Raw genomic sequence first — 27,115 nt, forward strand, 5'->3', positions numbered from 1 at the left:
TTTTAAGATTAAGGGACTTCCCTTTTTTAGTTATTTGCTATTTTTTCTTATAATGAATGGGTGTTGACATTTATTAAGAACTTCTCGTGTACTTCCTAAAAAGGTCATGTGGCTTTTTTTTCTTTCATCTAGTCATAGTGTGTCTCTCACAATCTGATTTCCTAATTTTAAGTGGGCCTTGCTTCCCTGGAAGAGCTCATCTTATTTATGATTCTTTGTATTTGCTCTCTTGAGTGTCTTAATATTGCATGTGTGATTTCTTTTCTCAACAGTATTCACTAGTGAAGTTGACCTATATATAGCCTTCATCTTTTATAGTGTGGTTTTGGTATCAGGATTAGGACAAACTTAGAATATGAGCTATATGTTTTCCAGGAAGAATATCTGCCCTGAATGTTTAATGGAACTAATCACAGACCAGGAGTTTCCCTTGGCACAAATCAGAGTTTTATAATTCTGATCTTATCTCTTTATCGGTAAGGCAAATTTCTATTTCTATTTCTTCTTGGGTCAGTTTGGGCAAAGTTATACATTCTATGTAGTTATGCTTTGCCTTAGTTTTCAAATGTGTTGAAATAAAGTTATCCACAGAATCCTCTCTTCTTTAGAACCTGCATCAACTGAAGAGATATAACTTTTTTTTAAAAAAGATTTTTTTGTTTTATACTTATGGTTGTTTTACCTGCTTGTGTGTCTGTGAACCAATTGCAGTGGTTCAGTGTGTGCAGTGCCTGAGGAGACTGGAAGAGGACTCTCCTCTAGAATTAGAGTTAAAAGTGGTTGTGTGTCTTCAGGTGGATTCTGGGAATCAAACCTGGACTCTTTGCAAATCCCAACTCCTCCACAAGTGTAGCAAGTGTTCTTAATGACTGAGCCATCTCTCCAGCCCTGGGAAATAGTACTTTACTATGAAGACTGATGACCAAGTTTGATCCCACACCTGCCCACGAGTGGGCTTAGCTACTAGCACTAAGCATATAGGAAGCTTTCCAGCACAACCTCATGTATGTTGCAGTCATTCATTTTTAGATATTTGGTAAACACACACTTGATACTCTAGCCAGGACACTGGGACTTCGCACTTAAGAAATGTGTTTGCTGTAAGTGTAGCTCTCACCAAAGAATTGTCTTTTGTAGCAGACAGAGAACATTAAAGGAAACCAAAACTGGTCAAAATGCAAAGAACAATTGATTGTAGGGTACCCAGACCCAATAGATACATTTACAAAACAACTCCTGGATCTAAGGCCCAGGGAACATTTTGGAAAAGTAGGTGGAAAGATTGTGTCAGATGACCAGAAGTATGCTTTGGAATCATGTCTCCTAGAAATCACAGGGAAGCTACATTAAGTTTCAACAAAATGGCTGCCTAAACCGAACCTGAACAATGACACCACCTATAGACACGCTGTTGTGGAGGGGACTCTCATGGGTCCTCCCTACACACAGAACCACATGCACTGCGGACTGCTGAGAGGAGGAGAATTAGATACCCCTCGGGATGAGCCCCTGATTATCCAGCTCCAAGTGGTCATCCCTGAAATCATATACATAAAAGCAACACTAAATGGACTCAACAAGTATTTTTATATCCATGTGTTTATACATATATGTAACAACAGCAAAGAAAAAGAGGGGGAGTGATTTAAGGGGGAGTATGAAGTTACATGGAAGGGGAAGTAGAAGGAAAGGGAAGAGGGAAATGATATATAGTTTAATTTTTAAAAACAAGAAATATATTTAAAAAAGAAGTATGATGTTTAATACAAATATCTGTGTACATGTAAGAACTATAAAGCTATTTGTTTCTCAGTAGAGTGCTATGCAGCTGTTCTGACATACTTAAGAGATGAATTTTATATTTTTGTGCTTAAATGTGTGTATTTGTATGTGTGTGTGTGTTTGTGTGTGTGTGTGTGTGTGTGTGTGTGTGGTTGTGTGTGAAGGCCAGAGGTTGAACCTGGAGCTAACCTAATGGGCGAGTCTGGCTAGCCAGGACGTCCTGTCCCAGGGATCCTCCATCTTCGTTTTCCTAGTGCTGGGATTACAGTCGCATGCCATCGCACCCTGCTGTTTTGACAACCACACTATCTCTTAGCTCCTGGACACATCAGCCCTGGTTTGACACGGAGGACACCACAGATTGTGTCAGTACTTTCCCCACCTGGTAGTCTTGATGTCCTCTATGGCCGATTTCAAGTGAATTCCAGCCCTTATCTGCTTTTCCTGAAATTGGTGATTTTTTTCAAAGCTACTGCAAATGATGACCTCTTCAGAGCCAGAGAAATAAGAAGCCAAGAGTCTACCAACTAGACATGTATGGAAGTTCACTTTAGTTCCCTGAACTGTCTGCACTCCAAACACAGCTGAATTCAAGAGTGTCTACTTTCCCAGATAATGCCAAGACACCTGCTTCAAACTGCAAAATCACATGATTTTGAATGAGTCTAATACATACCACAATTAAAGATGTTTGATTCGTAGCCAGAGAAATGGCTCTGTGACTAAGAGCATGCACTGCTCTTCCAGAGGACCAGGGTTCTATTCCCAGCACCAACATGCTAGCTCAAAGCAGCCAAAGGTTCCAGTTCCAGGAGATTTGACACCCTCTTCTGACCGCCACAGCTTCAAGATCAGGAGGTATACTTACATATATGCCCAAGGACACACACACACACACACTCAAAGTAAAATAAAGTATTTAAAATGTTTAATTTATGATACTAATTGTGTCCTCATATATGTATTTTTCTGAGCACATATTTTAAATATTTGCATTAGAACAATTGTGATTGTTTAGAATGACAATATAGACTATATATTTGGGTCAAAATATATTTCAGATATGTTTCTCTTTCAGTTCTGATTCCCATATTCTTCCAAAAAGGGAGCCATCTCTGAGCTTTCTCAAATGGAAAGTTCATGTTGTTTCAGTTACATAAGATATTGCTTCCTCTTCTGTAACTGAAAAGTTTGAGCTTCACACGGCAAGCAGATGTTGCTCCTGTGTTGCCTCCATATTCATTAGCCTATAATGAATCTATTAATTGAATATGTAAGTTTGACTAATTAGACGGAAGCTATTTCTTCAGATTTAAAGGGTAATAATAAAAAATTTAAATTGCATCACCAAATCAAGCATTTAAGAGTTGATAAATGTGAACTGGAAAGTGCACAATTCCAATATAAATTAGTTAATCATCTCTGTTAATCTAGGTGAAATACATTAGTGGAAAGGTCAGTCCATTTGAGGCTCGATCTGTTTTTCAGATACTAAATTTAAAATAGCAAAGAGAAAGCACGATGAAATGAGGAGGCACAGGACCCCGCTTCTGACCCAGAGGCTGGAGTGGGACCTCTGTGATGAATACCCACATCCAGGCCCCCATCTGAATACCAATCGATACCCTGGGACCTTTTTGAATGTATTCTAGTTTCCTTTCTGTCTGTTGTGATACAACGCTCTGACCAAAAATAACTAAGAGTCCGTTGGGCTTACACTTGCAGTTCACGGTCTATCACTGAAGGAAGACTGGGCAGGAACTCAAGCAGAAACCATGGAAGAACACTGCTGACAGGCTCACTCCCAGGTTCACACCTAACTAGCTTTCATATATAATCCAGGATGCCTTGCTCAGGAGTGGGGTTGCCCATAGTGGTCCAGCAGTGACATTTCATTGGTATTTTAATAAGTAAAGCTTACCTGAAGATCAGAGAGTAAAATAGCCCCAATGGTCAGCCTTACAGACCAGGCAGTGGTAACACACACCTTTAATCCCAATAGCCACACTAGTTGCCATAGAAACCGGGTGGTTACACCTTTAGTCCCAGTTCTAGAGAGGATTATAAAATGGGAGCAGACAGTGCTCAGTCACAGTCTCATTCTGAGATTCCTGGAGGATCGCCATTTTGGACTGAGGTCGAGGTAAGAGCCAGTGGCTGGCTGCTTTGTTTTTTGGATCTGAAGGTTGAACCCCAATTTCTCTCTCTGAGTCTTTATTAATTATGCTCCAGTGCCCTCCAACACCACTTAACAATCACAACAGTTCCCCATAGACATGTCTATAAGCCAATTTAATCTGATTAATCCCTCAATAGAGATTCTCTTCTCGGATTACTGTAGGCTGTGTCAAGTTGACATCAAACCCGACTGGACAGAGAGCATCTGATGTCTCTGGAGTGGAGTTACTCTTCTCTAACTCTCTAAATCAGTATAATTAGACCCAAGATTAAAGACCACGGAACTGTTCCATGAATGTCTGACCCCTGCTCCCAGCTCAGCAAGAGTAAGATGACCAAATACACACACATAAGGAAACTTTGAGAGATGGCTGCTTTTCTGCTGTGGGGAAAACACGCTGGTTTCTCCTCTATTTCCTCTCTTTCTTCCTTCAGCGAAGGGTCACGTACTTGAGATAACATCATTTGGATTCAGGAAGCTGAAAGCATTGTCAGTTCCCAGCATTTGCTTCTGGAAATCCCAGTTTATAGAGATGGGTTATATCTGTGTTACCTTTACACACACACACACACACACACACACACACACACACACACACACACACACACACCTCACAAGGCGGCGCTGTGGAGACAGTTGGTTCAGTCGGTATGCTACAGTACTTGTGGCCCTGAGTTCAGTCCTCAGAACCCACGGGAAAAGCTAGGTGTCGAGGCACATGCTTGTAATCCATGTACTGGGGAGGCAGAAACAAGGAGAAAGCAGGAACTCACGGGCCAGTCAGCCTTGCCTGATCAGCGAGTTCCTAATGAGTGACTCTATCTTTAAAAGCATGTTAAAGTAGATAGCTTCTTGAGGATCAACACCCATGGCTGTCCTCTGGTCTCTACATTCTAGGATATAGGCATGAGCACACACACACACACACACACACACAGAAAATGTCACAGTCATTTTCTGTTGGACCTCATGTTGGAAAACCCTGTCTTTATCTTTTGGGCTTCATGTCTGTTCCTATTGTAATCAGAAACACAAAGATACCCATAGAAGGCCCTGGAGAAATCAAACGAGGGACTTTTGTCTTTTCAGATGCCTTCTTTTACAGTCATCCAACATTATTCCTGCAGCTCTCCAATGCTTTGCATATTTAGTTACTGTCATTCAGACTCACTACAAATACAGGACTAGGGACATCACACAGGTGTGTGTGTGTGTGTGTGTGTGTGTGTGTGTGTGTGTGTGTGTGTGTTCATAGGCTAGTATTTCCAGGTTTAACAACAGTCTCTAGGGAGTCAGTTTCCCTGAAGGGGAACATATGCATGACTGTAGCAAGATTCCTTGCTATTTGGTTTTGGATGTCCAAACGGGATGCTCATGTCCTAGCCATGAATGTCTTCTGTTTTTGCCTTGTGCCTTCCACACAGAATTTATAGTTGAGAAGTTAACGTTCCTCCTCTGCTGCAAAGACAACTAGAGGCCCTCATATCCTTTCAGTGGCCCCTCCAGAATGCAACAGAGGACACCAAGGGTTGGTCATTTAGTGTTGTTTTCTAGTGGCTATAAATGAGTCTCTATCCCAAACACTACTAATGTTTGCATGAGAATCTCTTATGCCCCGAAGATCCTCAGAATTGAATGTCTGCACAAACCCAGCACTCTGGGGAGGAAGGACATGCTGAGGATTAAAGAGTTCTATGGAAAGTGATAAGAACAAAGATGTCTATATAGAAGTGAGGGTTTTAACAGTCAAAAGAAAAATATAAACTCAGGAGCATGAAAGACAAAAAACCTGAATTATATGCCAAGCACGTAAATGGTTAAAAACAACTATTAAAATCCCCTACCTGGGCTGGAAAGGTGGTTCAGAGGGTAAAGGAGGCTGCTGCCAACTACCTGAGTTTGGTCCTGGAGCTCCACGTGGTGGAAAAAAGGAACCAAAACAACTTTCAAAACTTATTCTTTGACCTTCACACGCACACCATGTGCACCAACAATCCCCCCAACACAATAAATGCAAAACCTGATGGAGTACTAGTAATAGCTGTGCCTAATCTGTGGCCCACACGGCTCTATCTTTAAATTCTCGTGAGCAGGCTCTAAGCAGAACATTTTCTATGACAAATTTGACTTTAAAAAAATCTTTTAATAACAGTTTTTATTCTAAACCAACTTCAATATAAAATTTGACAGAATCCCCCAACATGTTTTCCTGCAAACTAATTCAAATTTAATTTTAGTAAGACAGACGTCTTAGTATCAGACACAACTCACAGGTTAAACTTGGACATAGTCACCTGCACGTATGCACCACCAGCTGCAGAGGGCGCTGAAGCCTTTTTCCTCAGCCCTGGCCGAACAGATTGCCAGCTGGGCTCTTTATGTTCCCCCTTTAAAGTGCGGTTGCTGATAAAGGATGGCACCTGCATACTCGGACCACTCACTGTAGAGTGTTCATGAAGTAGAACTGGGCCTTACAACAAACACAAATCTAGTTCCCACTTTAAAAATTGTCTCCCAGGGTCCCCCAAACATGGAGGATCCCTTTCCAAAGGAAAGTGGTGTGCTATGTATTGAAGCACAGTTTTGGAGTCATAACCAGTCAGTGACCCACTTCCTGAAACCACGGATATCCCTTTTTGTAGAATACAGTGACCAGAGGCCACATTAAGAAATGAGGGAGTTAATATCTAGAGAATTTTTATAGCTAATAAATGCCCCAATCTCAGCCTCTTCTGGGCATTAGGAGGAAGAGCTAATTAAATGGGTGTTTAGATGGCCAATAAAAAAAGTTAATATCGATGTTAAATAAGTGCATTTATTTTATAGAATTTTTATAATGGGTCCAAAATACTTCATTAAACATTTCTGGGTAAAAATAGGCAAAGTTCTTTATATAAGTGTTTGTTAATGAATTAAATGTATTTCCCTCTAAATATACTCTGCGTTAAGCTTGTCAGAGTTTTCAGGAAAGATTTTAAATAAAGTGGCCAGGCACATCCCATTGGAGATGGATGAGACCATTAGGAGACACTTAGATCTGAAACGAGCTCTGAGATCATTCTGCATATAACCCAAGCCCTCCCCCCCCCCTTTTTTAATATTTCAAACAATGTGCCTCTTTCAAATCATTAGACTTAGAGACATTTAAGGAACTGATTCGATTAACCAGGATGATAGAAATGCTATAATATGTGATTTATTTTTTGAAGATAAATTACAATGTCAGCATATCAGTAAGAAAAGGTGCATACCGTTAGTGATGGAAACGGGAAAGCCATTAAGCAGGCCATCTGACACTGGGATTGTTCCAGAACGTAGATAGGGGCTTGACTTCCTTGCAGAATGTGCAGCTACCGTGGAAACAATGGTTCCTTCCTGGACAGGGATCTTTATGTCCTATTTGGGTTCCCTTGTTGATTTTGAAAGCATCGTTCTTAATAAATACTTGCATAGTCTTAAAAGCAGCTAAAATGCAGCCCAAATGGTTATGGTTTTATGCCTTAAAGTCGACCTTCACATAAAACCCATGCCTTGAAATTACAAGGTTGCATTCTATTTTTCAGGTTAATTTTTCTCCTCTACAACTCCAGGGTATTGGCTCCACTAGGCCTAATAAATTGTTTTCACAAGGAAACAGAGCATGCTGGAGTTTGGGTTTCCTGGTGCAGGGGGGTTCAAATGAGTTGTGTCCTAAACAATAAATAAGTACGGACTGGAGAGGCAGAGGAGAAATACTGCGCTGATGATGGTGGTGGTGGGGAATATGTTGTAACCAAATAAAGGAGAAAAGAACAAACTTAGAAATATGAAAACTGTTTTCATAATTATAGAATGTATGGAGACAGTGAGATATGACAAAACAAGATAATAAAGGAAACGGAGGAAAGAATGAAAATATTGAGGAGGGGTATGGAGAAGAGGGTCTGTAACACTGAGGAATGTAAGTCCTGAGGGTCTACAAAATGTAGACTAAGTCAGGCAGTGGTGGCGCACGTCTTTAATCCCAGCACTTGGGAGGCAGAGGCAGGCAGTTCTCTGTGAGTTCGAGGCCAGCCTGGTCTACAAAGTGAGCTCCAGGACAACCAGAGTTGAACAGAGAAATCCTGTCTGGAAAAACCAAAGGGGAAAAAAAAGAAAGAAAAAAATGTAGACTAAAGAAATACTATAGCTATAATATTCTGTTTCCTGCTAAATTTGTTCCACATTGAAGTCAAGAAGTTGGTCCAAATGTGGCCAGAATCTTACATTTAAGATGGGGGAGTTATTCTATCTTAATCATGAAGGAAACCATTTGTAGAAAACCTTGAAAGTAAACATGCAGAGTGAAAGACAGGACAAGCAACAAAGCTTGCCACCTCAGAGAACAAGTGTTCCTTACCCTGAGAAGGTAGGGAAGCTGCCTCCACTTGTGGAAGTGGCCAACTGTAGTCCTTTTGCTCCGAGCAGACAATAGAAATGAGTTAGTTACTGCGACCCACGTTGTTTTAGGAACTGAGGAAGACAGATGGGAAACAGAGGACTCAGATCCTGTGCTGATCACCTCACTGTATAATTACAAAGTGTCATGGGGAAGGAGTCATGAGGGAACAATTAAAACAGCTGTCATTTGAGCATCATCTAGGAGTCGCCTCCCATACAGTCCAAGACAGAAGTCCATCTATCTGTAACAAACGTTGACAATCCTATGGTCTACAGATACTGTTCTTTCAAATTGGATCTAGCAAGTAAGATATGGGTCAGAAGTGGAAACTCTGGATTATACTTTAGGACCACTCACTATACCAGTGATTTCTAGCACGTGACTGTCCTTCCAGACCTATTCAGCCGTGGAGCCCAACACAAGTTTCCCCCATTTTCTTTCTTCCTCAAAAGTTTCTGTTGGCTTCTCAGTACCTCAGCATTAAGGTCCCCTGGCATCCCCACACCTTGGGCTTAACTGCCTTATCAGCCTTGTTTCCTGCTCCTCTGGCTGCATCTAAAGCTCTGTCCTGGCACTTTGCACACTGCCTGCAGCGTGTACCTACCTCTACCTGTGCGGGTTTCACTTCTCTGGTCACAGCCGCTCAAAGGTCAGCTTCCCAGATACTCCGCCTCTGCCTGGCTGGAGCACCAGGTCCTGTCCTTGATGCACTTCTGAGAGCAGCCCTTCTTAGAGTCGGTGATGTACATGTCTAGAGGAAGGGTTGTGAGCTTGCTGGGGAACAAGGCTCTCCCTCCACCTAGCTTCAAAGTGACCTCCCAGCACTGTACCCTGCCTAGAAGATGGGGAAAATACCTTTGGGGGAGGGAGAACAGGACATGGACACAACAAAAAATAACTGTTTTTTCCTCCTTTTAAAAGAAACAAAACCTGAGATCACCCCCCCTACACACACACCCCAAGATATGGCCTTTGGTCTCTTCTCGTGTAAGGAAGGATGAACTTCTGATCCTCCTGCCTCCACCTCGCAAGTGAGTGCTAGGATGCTGGGTTTGCAGGCAAGCATTACTATCCTGGTTCTATGTGTGCTGGGAACCGAGTCCAAAATTCTAGACAAGCACTCTACCAACGGAGTTACCTCTCCACCAAGTTCTTCTCCTCCTTCCTCAGTATCTAGTCTTCTACAGCGTAAACAAAAAGTGATTCTCACGAACATATTAAGACACACTCTTTGGCCACAGATGTTCTCCGTGAACGGAAATCTCTCAACGACCCAAATTAAGGCGCATTGCTGCTCTACGAAGCACTCCACTCAGGTCACCTCAGGCAGATAATCTGAATTCTCAGAGCCTGCATCTTGTCTCACAAACCCAGTAAGACCACAGCATTCTGTCTGTCTACACAGCACCTAAGCACCAATCATTAGGCAGCTTTAGTTAATGAACATATTTTAAATCCATGTTTTCTGTACAAGCTAAGAAATGGTTCTTAATCGTAGGGTTCTGAAAATGACACGAGGGGAGAAAGAAGCAGTTGTTTGGGAGTTCAGAATCTTCCATGAAAAAAATAGGAGGAAACAAAATGGAGAAGGTTTGTGAGGCTTTCACAGGGATGAGGCGGAAAGTCTTTAAAAAGTTCTTTCTATATGGGGCTCCAATAGTAGCCCAATGATTCCCCCTAAGCCTATCTGGAGTGAGCTGTCCAGCTTCTTGATTTTCCGCCATCTCTACTATCTAACAGGCCGCTTGTTGGAGGAGGAATGGAGATGGAAGCTCAACCTGGGGGTCTGACGGGATGGCAGTTGCTACCACAGACCAAAAATGACAAGTGTTTCCGGGTGTGGTTGGAATGAGGTGAGGAGAGAGCTGGAAGGAGAACAGAGGGACCAGGAACCACACACCCCAAGGCACTCAGGCACAGCTAGGCCGCAGGGCCGGCAGAGGGCAGCAGTTGGGCGAAGAAGCCTGGAGGGGAGCCAGCGCGGCCAGCGTCGGCGGCTCCAGAAAGTTCTCCTTGAGAGCGTGGGGCGCATCTATCACCCCACCCCGTGGCCACGTGCCCTTCGCGCCACGTGGGAGGGCTGGGCGGAGGGTCCCTCGGGCTGCTCGGGACCAGGGGGTAGGGAGGGGAGGGGCAGCGGGGAGTGGAGGGGTGCGGGGTTCGGCGGGACCTGAGCTCGGGCGCCTCTTCACCGCGACCGTCCGGCCGCTGGGCTCGTAGGGCCGCTCTCTCCGAGCCGGGTCCCGCGCGCGAGGCAGTACCTCGGCCGTCGAGGCCCCGGGGGCGCAGCGGACTTGACCGTGCGAGCGCGCGGCGCCGTGCGCCGGGCCGTATGCAAATGTGGGCCACGGCGGGACGTCCTCATGGGCCGCACGTCCAATAAGAAGCGCGCCCCGCTTGACACCTGCCTATATACAGCGAGCGCGCCCCGGCCGCGCAGCGCCCCGCGCACACCCACCCGCGGCTGCCCATGACTTCCAGCGAGATCGCCATGCCCGGCGAGGTGAAGGCCGACCCCGCCGCGCTCATGGCCTCGCTGCAGCTCCTGCCGTCGCCCACGCCCAACCTGGAGATCAAGTACACCAAGGTAAAGCCGTCCGCGGACGCTTTCTAGAAGTTTCCCTCGGGATGTCTTCCGAGGCCGGGGCCCAGAGGTCGCCTGTCACCCCCGCGCCTCCGCGGGAACGACGATGCGGGCTTCTGAAGTCCCGCCGCGGCTCGGGGAGCGTCTCCCGGGAACCGGCCCCCATCAGGAGGCTGCGCGGGGGTCGCCATCAGCGGCGGACGGCGGTGACGACCTCAGGGCTGACCGGGGAGGTGGGGTTCCTCAAAGCAGGCTTAGGTCGGGTTCTGGGGTCCCCTGGGTGTCCTTAGGGTGAGCCGGGGTCCGGTTCTGGGGTCTCTTACATATCCCTGGGGCAGAACTAGGCTTGGCTCTGCGGTCCCTCGGATCTCCGAGCAGGCTGGAGTCCGGGTTCTGCGGTCCCCCAAGTTTTCTCAGAGCAGACGGAGTACCGGTTTTGGGGTCCCCTGGGTCTCCTCTGCAGACCAGGGTCCGGCTTGGGAGGTGGTTTCTCAGGGTCTCCTCAGAGCACACAGGCGTGCGGTTGTCTGGGTCCTTCAGTCTCAGAGCAGACTGGGGTTCCCCGCCAGGGTGGCGTTGCAGTTCCGCGTTGCCCCGCAGTCCTCCAACTCCGGGCTGCGCGGCCCCGCGGGACCAGCTTCCCTCAGAGCCGGGGTTGTCAGGACCCGGGTCCCACAGATTTCGCGGGAACCCGGCCGAGGCACAGTAGATCGATGCCAGGATTTCTTCAGGATTTTGTAGGCAATGCACATCTTAGTAATGGGAAAACAACAATTCGCACAAATTAGCAAGCTCACTTTTGCACTGAAAAAAGTTCAGTGTTTTCCCCTAACGAATTCTGACGTCTTACGATTGCCAAGCAGGAATTATTGTTGTTAAACCGTGTTAAAAAGCAATACGCGCCTGATACCCGATGTAAATTGACCCCCACCCCCACCACCACACACACTTTCTCGGGGTGGGGAGAATCTGTTTTATCCGTGAGGTGAAATTTGTGAAATACGTACACAAAGGGAATGTATGTTATAGCAAAGAGGCGGTCACAGCATTTAAAGCCACCTTTCTTGGGAGTTCATTTGAGAATTCTCTTACTTGATTCCCATCCCTTCCTCAAACTTACACCCATTAACTTAAATGCAGCGTGCACACACAATAAAACTAATTCGTGCTCCACCGCGGGTATTAGAAGATGCACGAAATGTAGAGAACTTAAGTTATTCGCCTCTGACACTGCAATGGTTGAAAGAGAAATGCAAAAACATCGTTTCTGATAATTTGTTGCATTAAATTTCAAAAGTAGGACTAGTAGGATTCGCATTTTTTAATGTGGATTTAGGTGGATTTAATGTACCTGTTAGCTTTTAGATGCTGTGACAAATTTTTGAAAGCCATTTTAATGAGAGGCCGTTAATGGTTATAGCCCTTTAGGCATTGTTTGCATAACAATAGTGCCAGTGTGTGGCACATCTCCGGGTTTAGGAACAAGCCAGGGAAGCATTCACATAAAAGTTTTGTTTTATGAGGGTCCCTAACCTCTTCTGCTGCGCTTTAGAGATCTTAAGAGGCAAGATGCACACGTGATTGCCCAGGGTTTGTTTTGGACTTACTTTTGATCAGCTTATCCTAACAGACCCTGAAAGTCTGCAGTAGATATCTTTTTCAGAATTTCATTTGGAAGCTCCTCCAATTCTTTTCTCTAGCCGCCCCTCTCTTCTCTCTCTTGTTCTTCCCCAGTAGGAAGGACAACTGATTTATAGCTAATTGGAGTCTTTAATGTCGGAGTCTTTTTTAGCTCCATGAAGACTTTTATCCAGGATCCACTTTCCCACTTATTACCAAGAAAAACAATCAGAAATGAAATAATGGATTGTAACGTGATTCTTTAATTTGTGGGGAGGAGGCACCTTATTTTTGCCTTGACAAATAACCCTTGTAAATGTGAGTAACACTAATCCACAGGCGAGCTCTTTTACAAAAACGTGTAAAATCAGCTATCTGTGAGCATTCCCAGCGGCTTCTGTCCTCAGCTCTTTAGTGAGACTTCTAAATTTTCTGAGACAGGAATCACGAACAAGCTGTTTGGCTTATTTTATTTTAACAGAAAGAATAGTGACTGCTCTTTTGATAGCCTAAGATTTTTTTTTCTTCAAAAGAAAAAGTTGGGAGGTCTTTTTAAAAAATTATTCATGGTTAAACATGAGGAAAATTTTATTATAAATTTCAAACAGAATAATGAACAAGGTAGACAGGCACTCCTTTCGTGCTATTATATTTGCTAGGAAAAATGTTAAAGGGTAATGTAAATTTTATTATGTCTTCTCAGGAAACAAAACATTTGCATCAAATAAAGGTACTATGAGGCAAATAGATTTATCATTCATCATTTTGTCCTGTTAAACATGTCCTTATTGAATGATGTACAATATGATTTTTCTATGTGATTTGACAATATAAACTAATTAGTGACCAACATAGCTGATCAGATTATGAGAATTTAAAAAAGTGTTCTTGGACTATTTTGCATTTGTGATTCTGTATTTTTCTGCAATTTTCATCATTTTATTTCTTCTAAAAGAATTTTGCACTTTTAATAAGAGAATGGGGAGATAGTCAATATTATGTTAATGCCATTGTGTGTCAAAGGTTCTCTGAAACTGCTAGGAAAGGGAGGTTCAGTCTAGCAGCTCTGAAGAGCCTAAGCGCCTCGCTATTGCTTCTGAGCAATTGCATTTCACTAGAGATCAAGTCTCGGCTCCAGTTCTAGTATCTATTTTATACAAAAGATAAGTGACAATAATACCTTTGGAATATATCTATTTTCTTTTTCTCCTGATACAGGAACCTAGTCCCCAAGTTATTTTTCTTTCAATGATCCTTACTAAGGATATGGGTTATTGTTTGCCTATTTGTTTTTTGAGACTAATAGTCAAGAGAGAGCAATACTGATATGAAGCGAGGAGGGCACCAGGGTGGAGCAGAGAGAATGTATGCTCCCTGTGTTCTTTGAAGACTGTCTAATAGCTAATATGGAATCTGATTACCTTTAGCTGTACTTTTCTCAGTTTTTCTGAGTGATTTCTGTTTCATCTCTCTGGTTTTTGTGTTGACGGCCATATTCTGGAAGCATACACATTGTAAAACTAAGGCTTGGCATTCTCCTAAGAACTGCTCCTGACTGTGGGACTTCTCTTCTCTCTCCCTTCTCTCTCCCTTCTCTCTCCCTTCCGTTCCCAGATTCCCAGGTCTGTAAAAAGTTTCTCTTTATTCCACTCCACTTTCTGCTTTCTCTGTTGGCTCCATCTTTCCTTCTAGCACCACTGGCTCCCTCTTTTCGTGAGCAACTGAAAAATGTCCATAACTGACAACAACATGCAGGGTTCTGTGTTCCCCTAGCACTGGATGCTGTGGAGGGGCACAAGGATCCAGAAAGAGGACGTTTGTTGAGCACTGCTATGCTGCACTAGAGAAAACACAAAAGACAGCTCACTGGAAAAAATTAGAACAAATGTGCGTTTGGATACCTATTGTTTATTCTTTTACTTGTTCACTTAACACCATTTTAATAAGTGCGGTCTTTTTTTCTGGGGTCAAGTCCAACTCTATTTAAAGGGTTTTTGAGGGACCATATTCCTAACAATAGTGCAAATTGGATTATGGAACACATGTCTTCTAGGAACTTAAAGTCTTTTTAAAAAGATTGAGTGCCAAAATGTTCTTCTCAGTGTAGCAGTAGATCAGCTGATCAATGTAATGATAATGTTTGCAGTGCCACTTGCATTTTCATGGGGCTTATTAAGATTTACCTAGCACTTCCATGCATGAATATATACACACACACTTTAGTCCTGTGAAATCTTTTGAAGGAGAATAAAAATAGGAATAATTGATAAGGAAGAACTTGGCTTTGAATTTTGAAAAACTGAGAATGTATTCTTTGTCATGCTCTTTACTTTTCTTATCTATGACACTTGTTTTAAAATGTAGAAAGATTAAATATTCATTTTATTGCTTCTAATGGAAACATGAGCAGAGTGTGAAATCCATCTACTTCACTTAAAAGAGTCGCCTTTATAATTTTTCTCAAGATGCATTTTTATTTTATATGTATTTAGGTATCCTTGAGTATATGTATGTGTACTACATGTGTGCAGGTGTTCAAAGAGGCCAGGTAAGGGTGTTGGATCTTCGGAAGTTGGTGGTTGTGAGCCACTTGTTTGGGTGCTGGGAACCAAACCCAGGTCCTGTGCAAAAACAGCAAGTGCTTTTTTTTTTTAAACCACTGAGCTGTATCTCCAGTGCTACCTTTATACTTTTTGATTCCTTGACTTTAATTTACTATCTGTTATTTTTCTTGTTCTTGGTCATGATTCTTGTCTTTTCTGGACCTTGGATCTTGCCATCATGGATATCATTCTAAGTTTTCATTCCAAATATTTATCCTGTTTTGATGATAAATTATCCATCTAGATGTCTGTTTATAGAGGACTTTTAGTTCTTTTTTTCTTGCTTTTTGTTGTTTGTTTGTTTACTTTTTCAGAGTCTGGGGAGATGGCTCAGCCAATAGAGTACTTGGCCTGCAAGCCTGAGGACCCAAGATCCTGTCTTTAGCTCTCATAAACAGCTTTGTGTGACAGCTGGCAGTATGGAAATGGGAGTCCTGGGGCTAGCAAGCATGCTGTCTGCCTGAGCTCGAGAGTTCCTTGTTCAGTGAGAGACTCTGCTTTACAAGATAACTGGGAAAGTAGTCAAGGAGGGTGCCTGACATCCCGCCATACCCAAACACACAGTAAAATAATACTTTTTAAAAATAGCAATACAGCTTTTTGATGCTTTATCAAACAAAGAGTAGCTATCATGGGACTTGGATTGGATAATCCTCCTGAGGCCCTGTTCCAGTGCTTTCTGCTACAGGTACCGGGGTTACCACGTGGAACCATCATGAGCTGAATGATGAACAATCTTTTTCTATTTCAGTATAAACTTGGGAACCTGCCCTGTGAGGTCTAACTTCAGTATAGCCAAGCTTAAGAAAAGCCAGGCATATAGAGTTGGTTCTTTCTCTTTTCCATTAGTGAAACTGGATGATCCAACCATGGCCAAGCCAATAGGTATTTCAAGTCTTAGCACATGGTTCCCAGTGCTGAGTCTTTCTCAGTGGAATAATGAGATGCATATACTGATATGTGGTTTTGTGTTTGTGCTATTTTACTAACAGTATATTGTGGTCCACAGACTATACACAGCCCACCTGGTTTTGTAAAGAAAGTTTTATTGCGGCACAGCCCTGCCTGTTCAGTAACACATTGTGGTTTCATTGCAGTGTCAGAAGCTGAGTCCTTATAGCAGAGACCATACGGCTCACATTTTGGAAAAAGTTTACAAGCTCTTGACATGGAAAGAGAAGGGCTTTGAGTTAAAATAGGTTTTTGATCAAAGACTGGTCAAGCATGCATTTGTTGACTACCTGGACAGCTAGCATATATTAAGCATGTGGTGTCAGGTGTAGTGCCAGGTCTTGGAGGGTCAGTAGTCAAGAATATGTATAGTATCTTCTCTCAATGCGTTTTTTTTATGAGTTTCAATTTTTACATTGATCAAAATTGAAATAGTAGTACCTGCTTCTTAGGGCTCTCAGGACTAAACAAGAAAGTACCTATGCTGACAATAAGCCAGTGAAATTCTATGTGTTTTTGTAGATATAATGATTTAATTTGGATCATAATTACATTTGTAGTTCCAAATTGAAGGTTGCCAAATTTAAGAAAGATCAGAATTGAATGCTTATTTGTGCGCTGTGTACTTTTCACTAAGAAAGACTCTCTGGATGTTTCTTTGGGTGTCTTATGTTTATCAAAAAGTCACTAAATTAATTTCCAAGCTAGTATTTCAATAGCAAATTCTTTATCTGATACATGAGTCAAGGTGTACCATTAATATATTGCATGCAATATGTTCAATTGGCTAAACATAAATGCTGAGTTAGGAATACTTTCAAAATAGTTTGAACAAAGATGTAACCAGATCTCAGAAGTTATCTTTTGGCAGTGGAAAAATGCATGAATTTGGAGGCAAAGGACAGTCACCTTCCAGAAAGTAAAAGCATTTGCCAGTGACTAATTGACAGCCTTCCTAGCCTCTTATTAATTTCTTTATTTATGATGAGAGGTAATTTGAAACCCTTCATTTCCTGTCAAACACAAATCTAATGCCTATAGACCTGATTGCTGTTATGTCACCTAGGCTAATTTTTAATTGCCTTTCAGACATTCTCAAAACCCTACTCCATGTAACCTTTCAAATATATTAAAGTTTCCAAATTGTGAAATTCTTATCTGTGGTATTTATTACTTGTCTTGCTTTAATATTGAATCATATTTCAATTGTTTCCCTTTAAAATATGAACATTTCTAGTAGGTGAGCTCTCTGCCAGCAAACTACTAGAATCTCAACTCTTACTAGTGTATTTACAGTAAATCTATGTTTGAAAACACTTTCGGGCTTTGGAAATGCCTGTAGGAATAATAACTGGGTGGTTGCAGCATCCTGACTTCTGCTGGGCCCTTTATGCTTGCTTCCCTGGAACTACACCTGGGAGTTAATTGCCTTCCTTGAGTGTGGTTAAAAATTAGAATGTCTTGGGGTAACCGTGCTCATTTTTATTCTAGAAAGAAGCCTTCCTGTTACAACAGTTGGGCGCCGGTGCCTCAAGCAGTCATCTCTTCACTTCCTTACCTGTTCACTATGTGACTTTTGGAGAACCAAAGTAGAAGTGTCTTCATTGTTAAATCTCCAGAAAGATACAGTTTGCTGTCCAGATGAAATGGCGAGCATTTTCCTCTTATTTATAAGAATTTAGGTGGACATGAATATGAAAATTCCTCCTAATACTGATTATTTTTGTTTTATTTTGTTTTGTTTCTTGTTTTTTGTTTGTTTGTTTGTTTGTTTTGAGTCAGGGTTTCTCTGTAGCTTTGGAGCCTGTCCTGGAACTAGCTTTTGTAGACCAGGCTGGCCTTGAACTCACAGAGATCTGCCTGCCCCTGCCTCCCGAGTGCTGGGATTAAAGGTGTGCGCTACCGCCACCCAGTCTAATACTGATTATTAAAGATGAGAGAGCAATTCAAAATAGATTATATTTGTATATTTAACCATGATTTTTATTCAACCAGCCTAAGTCTGCTTATTTCAAGTCTGAGACTTCAAGCCCTTTGCTTCATGCCATTTCTAGGATTTCCTGAAGATAAAACCAAGACAACTTGTTGTAGGTCACAAGTCCCTTCCTACATAGAGAACTACCTCCAAGAAGTAAGTCTGGCAAGATATTATGAGTGTAACAAACTCATTAATAGACAAAATAATCTTTTTTCTTCAGTCACCAGTCCCTACACCAAATCTATAGACTGGGCAGGACGATGGAAAAGGTCAGGGTAAGAAGATGGAGTAGCAAGGCTTCAGCTGGGAAAAAGATACTAGGGAGCACCTGTGTGCATTCATGGGGACAACTGGAGGCCTTCTTTCCATAGTTGTAAAGTTTGGACTTCCTCAGCAAATCCTTGTTTGGGGGAGAGCAAGAATCAATACAAAACTTTGATTTCATTCTCTCCAACCCTGAACTGAGCAATTCTGTTTTATCTGTACTGTAGAGTCTGATATCTAGGATAACAATGTAACTTAGAAGAGAGGCTATTTTCTTTTTTAATTTTAGATTTGTTATTTTATGTGTGTAAATGTTTTGCTTGGCTATATGTCTGTGTACCATGTGCATGTCTGGTACCTAAAAAGGTCAAAAGAGGGTGGTAGAATTCTCTAGAATTAGAGTTATGGGTGGTTGTGGTTGATGAAAATTAAACCCAGGTCTTCTGCATGCTCTTAACTGCTGGGCCATCTTTCTAGCTCCAGAGAAAGCTGTCTAATTGTATTACCTAGGGCCAATTTCATTTTTAACTGTAGCCAGAGTTATCCTTTTCCTCACCTAAAGTTGCTCATTGGTTGATTAATTCAGCATTTGTTAAGGCCTCTTTTGTATAGAGCATTGGTAGTCACTGTCTGGCACAAAATGACACATAAATATGGTCAGCATGAGAAGAACCTGAAGAGAATTCCTACTCAGCCACTGAGTGAGGGTGCGCGCTAGTGACTTCCATGCTGATGACAGGATGAAAGTGGATCAAGTGCATGGGGAGTCAGAAGTAAGGAGACTTTTCATGCTTGGCTGAACAGTCACTGTAGTGTTAGATACATTCAAGAGGAATCAATTACATAGAAAAGTATAGGTGGTAACACAAGTGTGTGTGTATATGAATATGATAACAGTTCACAACACAGATCATTTCCTCCCCAGCTCAAGTTGAAGCTCCCTCTAATAGAAAATTCGTTTAATGTGCTTAACCTATCTGACATTATAGCTTAGCAACAGTGTACTGTAGAGGAAGAGTTGTGCACCCAACATGTGGCTTCTAGAGCTGCCATTGCCATCCATAATCACCTGAGGGTATTGTTTCACATCTTCCCTGCGCAGGAAAAGAGCAGCATTTGAAGTGTAGTTTCTGCTGAATGCATATTGCTTTTCCACATAAAACTGAAAATTTAGAGAGAGGCCTGCATGAGTTGGAGACCATCTGCAATTACTAAGTCGTAAAGAGTTGCACTGAGACCCTCCTGCAAGCTCCTTCCCTCCCCTTTGTCCTCAGAGGCATTAATCTTTATCTTATCCATACACATAGACACACCCAGAAATAGTGTGTTGTTGTTTTCTGTGATACAATATTTTGTATAAGTGGCATTATGCTGTATATATCTTATGATATATTTTGCTTTGCTTAGCATCATATTTCCAAGATTCACCTGTATTGTCAGGTATACCTACAACTTATTCATTGTCATAATTTTATATTGTTTCATACTTTGTCTATATCCTAATTTTTAATTTATTCAACTCTTGACATTTAAAATATTTTCAATATTTTGCTATAAAAATGATGCGGCGAGCAGTCTTCAGCATGTCTCTGCTGAGACATGTAACTGATGAGAGAGCTTCTAGAATTTATGTATACAAGAGGTTTGCTGGCTCATGACTGTTCAAACAGTTCAATTGGAAATGCTAGGTCTCTGTCTAACGTAATTATGTAAGTTTCCAGCTCAACTATCTATCGTCCACCAGAGTCCCCAGTGCTCTATATCCTTGCCTGTGCTTGGGTTCTGATACTTGCCAGACTTGGCAACCCTATATGGAGAGAGTGATATCTCACTGCAGTTGTGATTGGCACTTTCTTGATTTCTTGTGAGGTGAAGATTCTTATATACTCACTTGCTATTTGGTTTGTCTCTTATGTAAACTGACTAGGATTTTTGCTCGTTTTTCCATGTATATGTGTTAGTATTGATTTATAGTATTTATTCATATACAGGAATGCAATCCTTTGTCAGATATATAATATGCAAACATTTTCTTGCTGATTATATTCTTTCTCTCCATCTTTTTTCTCTAATTATCATTAAGTTTTAATTGCAAATGAAGAAATTTTGTTTCTTGACTAAGAAATACATTATAATTCAAGTGTTTTGACATTTTTGCTTTTTTTTTTTTTCTTTCTTTCCGGTTTTTTGAGACAGGATTTCTCTGTATAGCTTTGGAGCCTGTCTTGGAACTAGCTCTGTATACCAAGCTGGACTCATACTCACAGAAATCCACCTGCTTCTTCCTCCTGAGTACTGGGATTAAAGACATGCGCCACCACCTCCAGGTGTTTTGAGGTGTTTTTATATTGCTCTGAAAGTTTTGTTTTATTATTGAAACCTTTGATTTTTGTATTCATGTCTTAATCTCCTTGGAATTGGTATATGGTTTATGTGCAAGAGCACATAAATATGAAAGACAAATGATATAGTGTATGGAAAGTCAGATATATTAATGGGTACGTTGTTTTGTTTTTTAATTTTGTTCTGTGTAGTTTTGTAATAAAATTAGGAAGTCTGGAATGTGTGGTCTCCAAGTCTGGTCTTCTCTATTGTGGGACTGTCAGAAGTTGATGGGCACTTTTAAGGACATTGGTTTCCCTAAACTGAGAGCCTACATCTAAGTGAACTTAGATTCACTCATGCCAGAATTGAATTCTCCTTGCCTTCCTACATTACCTATAGCTGTAAGTGTTAGATGTCAGCTATTATTGTACTCACGCTAGAGGACTTGCATGCTTTCTCTCTTCTGTGAGTACACACACACACACACACACACACACCACTCATTTTTGAAAGGCCTTGGTTAATAAAACAAGTTTTTAATTATAAGCTGCTTGTTTATACGTTTTGGAGAAAGCATGTATATATAGGTGATAATATGAAAAATAATGTCTAGTTCAAAGTTCTTTTAAAAAAAAAGAAACCAAAACCAAAGGGATGGCTCAGTGATTAAGAATACTATACATAGCCGGGCGGTGGTGGCGCACGCCTTTAATCCCAGCACTCGGGAGGCAGAGGCAGGCGGATCTCTGAGTTCGAGGCCAGCCTGGTCTACAAGAGCTAGTTCCAGGACAGGCTCTAAAAACAACAGGGAAACCCTGTCTCGAAAAACAAAAAACAAAACAAAACAAAAAGAATACTATACATGTATACCCTCTTCTAAGCTCTTTGGGCAGTCATGCATGTGGTACACAGACGTATATTCAGGCAGATACTCACATACAGAAAATAAAATCTCAGAAACAAAAACCCAACTAATTTGGTACAGTAATTTTATCCTGCCTGTGTAAAAATTTGAATTATTTCTTAGGATCAGAGTTGAAAATAAATCATAGTTTATTCAAATAAACCATTTGAATATACTGTAACTCGTTTTAAAAGTCAAAGCTGGTGCTACACATTTACCTCTGTATTTGGATTCTGTAGGCAATAGGATGCATGCAGCTGTGCCTATGATTGCAGACTGTTACTAGATTCTCTGACGGTGACGTCCAGACCCTCTGGGTGTAGTGCCTTGTAACATCTAACGAAGCTGGCCACACAATGTGTTTTTCCATAGTGAACTTGTATTGTCTATGAGCCCATATTACTTATTTGTATTTCTTTAAAACTGTACAACTTTTGTGTTAGAGATTATACTTTTTCTGTATAATTCTATCACTAAATTGCAAGCTCTTATATATCAAGGTATATCAAAAGCGTTGAGCTCCATGTGTAGCAGTGTAGATGTATTAGAAATGTTTGCTGACTGAATGGCTGCTGTATAATTATTATTAATAGCTTCTGATGTGTATATGAGTATATTTAATTCTTATGGAAATCCTATAATATGAATATTATAGTAATAGTTCCCTTTCACAAGTGAGAATATTGAGCATATTTAAATTAAATACCTTTTCGTGGTCAACCACTATAGCAGGTAACAGTGCCAGCATGCTGTTCTCTTCTTTGCTGTTGGTAACAGCAAGAAACACACAAGAACTCTAAGAAAGCAATACAGTTTGGACCATCAGCTCTACTTACTTTTAACAGTACATTTTAAACCCAGCTCTTTGGCTACAAATACCAAACTTGCAGTTGATCAGTATTTTCTGTAGCCACTAGTAGCAACAGTTGGAATGGCTAAAGAGAAAAGACCAAGCATGGGAGTAAATGGAGACAATCTGACACGATATGAACCACCTGGGTAGGTGTGATTCTGCAGGTGATGGTAAAGCAGAGGTGTCTGGGGATTCTCACAGGCTAGGCCTCACACATTGCCCCGAACAACACCTGTCTGCTTGCTTCTTTTTCATTTAAAAGATGCTCTCTTTGTCATGGTTATGATGATCCCCTTGGCAATGAGGATGTGTGCTCCGAGGCTGCTGGATATTCACATGTATTTCACAATCTTTTTTTTTGTCCCCACCCCCAGAGCTGATTACTTTGTATAATTTTATTCTTACCTCTGTGGAGAATTACTTTCCAGAAGAGTTGGGTGGAGATGTTCCCTCTGACTGGCTAGGAGGGCTAACTCCTGTCAGGTTACATGGTTACTACATGGATCTGACTATGAACACGAGCAGAGCAATCCAGGCAGTAGTCAAAGCTTTTTAAGTCACGTCAGTGATAGAAGGAGGAGGTGTCTACATTTTTATTGGAAATGACTCAAAAATCCTAAGCAAAGAAATGTTGACTGTTAGTTGTCTCCTTTGGTGTGATCTTAGAGCATTTAAATTTCTGTCTCCACTTTCAGAGAGGAATCTTTCCTTCTTCACATCGCCACAGGCCTACCCCTCCTCATTCTTTCCATCTCCTGTTCTTCTTACCTGTGCTTCTCTTCTGTGTCTCAAGGAGTTTCTCTCAGGGCAGACCTCTGGTGATAGGCAACCCTGGTTAGACTCATTTACCTGTTTTTATAAAATGGCTGGTTGGGCTGGGCATCCTTTGTGGCTCTCTCTTCCAGCTGTTGACCTAAATGGTCTTTATGGAAACCAGAAGCAATGAACCTGGGATAGCCACATTTGACTTCTATGAGCCCTCTTGAGAATTTAGTAATTACTTAATGGATTGAATTGGTGACATATACTATTCCAGATAACAGCCTGGGTTGCATTAAATTAACCTTTGCAAATGGGTATTTATTGGTGTACTCTTAAAGGACTACATGTGTTGGCAGTAATTGCTCTTCCGTGTTCCTCTACGCTGATAGGTGTTTGTACCGAGTGAAATTTTTCTCAGATTAGAACCTGGGTGGTAGTTTTAGCCATTTAGTGATGTGTGTCATTGTGTTTGGCACACTGAGCATAAATCCTGCCTTGTAAACAGCAGGGAGACTAATGAGGTTTGCCCACATTCGGGTGTCATTACCAGGAATTCCAACAGAGAAAAAGAGAAGGCTTAGAAAAGAAGTATAGAGAACAGGGATTTGGGGGCCCTTGATAATCTGCTTTAAGGAGGAGATCATTGTTCAGAATTTACTGTAGATGTCTGTACGCAAATATGGGCAAGAAAAACAAATGTTTTGTCTTTAATGAGCACTTACAAAGTCACTGGCTTCGCTTTCCAGGAAGATGGTGTGGGTCTGATTGGTGTTTCTGTTGTGAGTGTCTTAGGAGAAAGACTTGTGAATAATGTGTAGCTGTGGGATGTTTGTGCTTACTGGGAACCTTATAACTTCAGTCAACTCAAATTTCATACCCATTTTAACTTTACAACTTTTGGAGTTTCTGCTGTCATTTTTGCAGTAACAAATACACATGGCTTCTGAGCACACTAATCTCATGCAAGAAGCCTCCCAAAAGGTAATATTTGAGATTTACTTCTAATCTTTATCTCTTACTTCTATTAAGTGATGTATATGTTTGATACTGTAACACCAAGGAGTATAATTATTGCTTATGCTTACACTAGTTTTTTTCTGGACTTGAACTTTCCTGTTTTGAAATTGATATTTTTATTTAAAGTGCTTTTCCACCTAAAGCACTTTCCCCTCCCCCAACTCCTCCCAGATCCTTCCTACCCACCCAATTTCATGTTCTTTCTCAAACAAAACCCAAAAACAAAAAAGAAGAAAGAAAATAATAATCAAGACAAGTAAACTAAAAAAAAGACAAGAACCACTAAGACAAAAAAATACCAAAACAAAACAAAAAGTATTCCCAAAACAGGGAGTCGGTTTTGTGTTGTTCCGCTGCTCCTGGGCATGTTGGAGTGTGGTTTATATACCCAGTAACACTCCATAGGAGAAAACTGATTTTCCTAAGACCACATGTCATGGTTGCTTTGATATATTTTGTAGTCCAATTTTTTGTATTTGAATGAACTAATTAATGAGCACACTATAGAAAATAAAATTGCCTCTCTCATTTGTGGGATCACTAATTGGTATAATGTCAACTAGAAAGTGAGTGCTAAGGTATCATTTTGAAATAACCATCTTTTATGCATTTCTTCTCAAGAGAAAACATTCATCCCGGGATGGGAAACTCCTCTAGTCCCACCGACTTGCACAGTCCTTTGAAGTAGACCCTCTCACTGAGGGTACACGCATAGCAGTGAACGAGGCAGTGTGTGAGACATTCGAGGACGGAGATCTGCCTCTAAGGTGTGCATATTTAGTGATTCCTCATATAACGTACATTTATTCAACTAATGAATGAGCAAAATCATTTGATTGCTTGTTAAGTGTCGCAGTAAATTAGGTCCTGGAAATAGGAAGATGCTTTGTGACCCTGGATGACAATTTCCGAGACATTATTTTATTACTGTAAAATAAGGGGACAGAATGAGATGCATATTTATTTATGTACTTATATAAAGAACTAGAAGAACGGTTTTTCTTTTCTATCTTGATGCTTTAAAACTTCCCACTCTCCAAGACCCAGAACCTGGGGTTAAGAGAACAGGAAGGACAATGCTGAACTTGTTCACACTTAATTGTCTTTCTGGGGCCAATTTTGGGATGCTTTTGTTAAGAATACTTTCCCAAAGGTATAGTGGTAATTACCAAAGAGTGGTCCACAAAAACCTCTGTTAATGATTCTCCTATACATGAGTGGTTTGCAGTGCAGTAAAGTTCATTGAGTAAGAATCAGCTTGGTATTCTCACGGTTTTTTGTTTTGGGTTTTTTTAAAGTATATTAAAAGATAATATTTTGCTATGTAAAAAGAGATATCTATATAAAAATATGCCCAACAGAAATCCTGTTTCATGTCTGCTAGGTTTACAGCCCTCGAAATTAGAGCAGTGGCTGCTGTGATTATTCCTTAAGATAGCCAGGAAAGGTTTGCGGCCACTTCTTTAAGCTGTTGCAGCAGCTTTTCTGCCATGCTAAGTTCCTGGAAGCCACAGAGGGCCCAGAAACTCTGAGGTGAGAAACCTTGTCAGAAGCTCACCGCTTTTCACACAGTCTAATAGAGACTTAGCACTTGGCAGGTCAGTGCCACTGCGATTTGTCTCTGACCTAAGAGTTCTGGAGTTCTTCACATCAAAACCACATCTTGCTGAGCTGAGATCAAACGCAAGAAGGTAAGGGCCCTGTCGGTGATTTATCATGCCAGGGAGAGTGCTCAGGCCAGATGGGGCCACTGGGAGTGAAGCTGACATTCCAGCCGCTTCTCATATAGGAGCAGCATGTAGTTAGGACTAGCTTTTCTGAAGAGGATTCTGTGTCAAATGGCAGCTTTCAGTGGTATTTCGTAGGAAGTCCTGTAGCCAACATGAGTTTATCTCACAATCAACTACTCATTTTTAAACCTTTAAATTGTAATTAGCAATTTCTTGACCAAATAAACATTTGGTTTTCTTTCTTCCTCTGTCCTCCCTTTCTTCATCCCTCTTTTTCTTCCTTCCTTTTCCTCTTCTTCCTTCTCCTTGGAAGGTACCCATTTAAAAAGAGGGAAGGGGAATGGAAAATGAAAGGCATGAATTAATGAACTAGAGAGCATTGAGATCTCAAAAATGTTAAGTCTTTCTAAACATTAAATGTGAATTTAAGGTAACAAGCAGAATCTATAAACTGTGAAACCTGGCACTTATTAGTTCATCATCCTTTTAAGTCAAGGATGTTTGGAATGAATCATTGTAAATAATATTACAGAGTAATTCCTGAGATAGGAGAAGGCATTTCATAGATTCTTTTGCACATTTGCTAAAGCCAAAGAGAGAGAGAAAAGAATAATTTAAGTATAAAATGGACATAATTCTGTTAGAAATTATTTTATTTCCATCTGAAAATTCACCAATTCCTCTCTATAACCATACCAACAGTATATGAAAATGATTGCCTTTTGTTTATCGTCACGAGGAAATGAGAAACCCTTCATTTACTCATTCAGTCTTAGGATATTCAGCCCTTCTAGCACAAGATGTTTATTTTGCAACTTAAATGAAGAAATTAATTTACAAGCTAACAAGTGAAAAGAAGCAAATCAATTTCTCATTCAACTGAAGGTGCTGGTTGCTTCTTTGGCCTTAAGTTTCTCTATAATGAGAGCATTTTCCATAAGTGGACCCGGCTTTCATGGCTAGAATTAGCTTTATCCTGAGAGTCAAAACTCACTTGATTTCTATGATGTCACTTTATTCATCATCAGAGTTATTCTGTCTGATGAAGCTCCCCAGCTCTGCCAAGAGTTAAGTTTTAAGTTAATAATGAAATGATACCTGCTCTATTTGTCACTCAGCATTCTTGAAACATGGTGGCCTAAG

At 41.1% G+C, this 27,115-nt stretch overlaps 1 protein-coding gene and 1 pseudogene across 1 annotated transcript in view; one reads left to right on the forward strand and one right to left on the reverse strand.

Moving 5' to 3' along the window:
* Nucleotides 1-6,387, reverse strand: part of LOC119809411 — a 32,664-nt pseudogene extending 26,277 nt beyond the window's left edge.
* A 4,368-nt stretch (nucleotides 6,388-10,755) lies between these two features.
* Nucleotides 10,756-27,115, forward strand: part of Aldh1a2 (aldehyde dehydrogenase 1 family member A2) — a 78,005-nt gene continuing 61,645 nt past the window's right edge. Inside the window, exon 1 of the mRNA XM_038322617.1 lies at nucleotides 10,756-10,968. Within this exon, the coding sequence (XP_038178545.1) occupies nucleotides 10,852-10,968 (117 nt within the window). The 5' untranslated portion in view covers nucleotides 10,756-10,851. The remainder of the gene's footprint in view (nucleotides 10,969-27,115) is intronic.

This window comes from Arvicola amphibius, chromosome 3 (assembly GCF_903992535.2).
Source record: "Arvicola amphibius chromosome 3, mArvAmp1.2, whole genome shotgun sequence".
Taxonomy (NCBI): Eukaryota; Metazoa; Chordata; class Mammalia; order Rodentia; family Cricetidae; genus Arvicola; species Arvicola amphibius.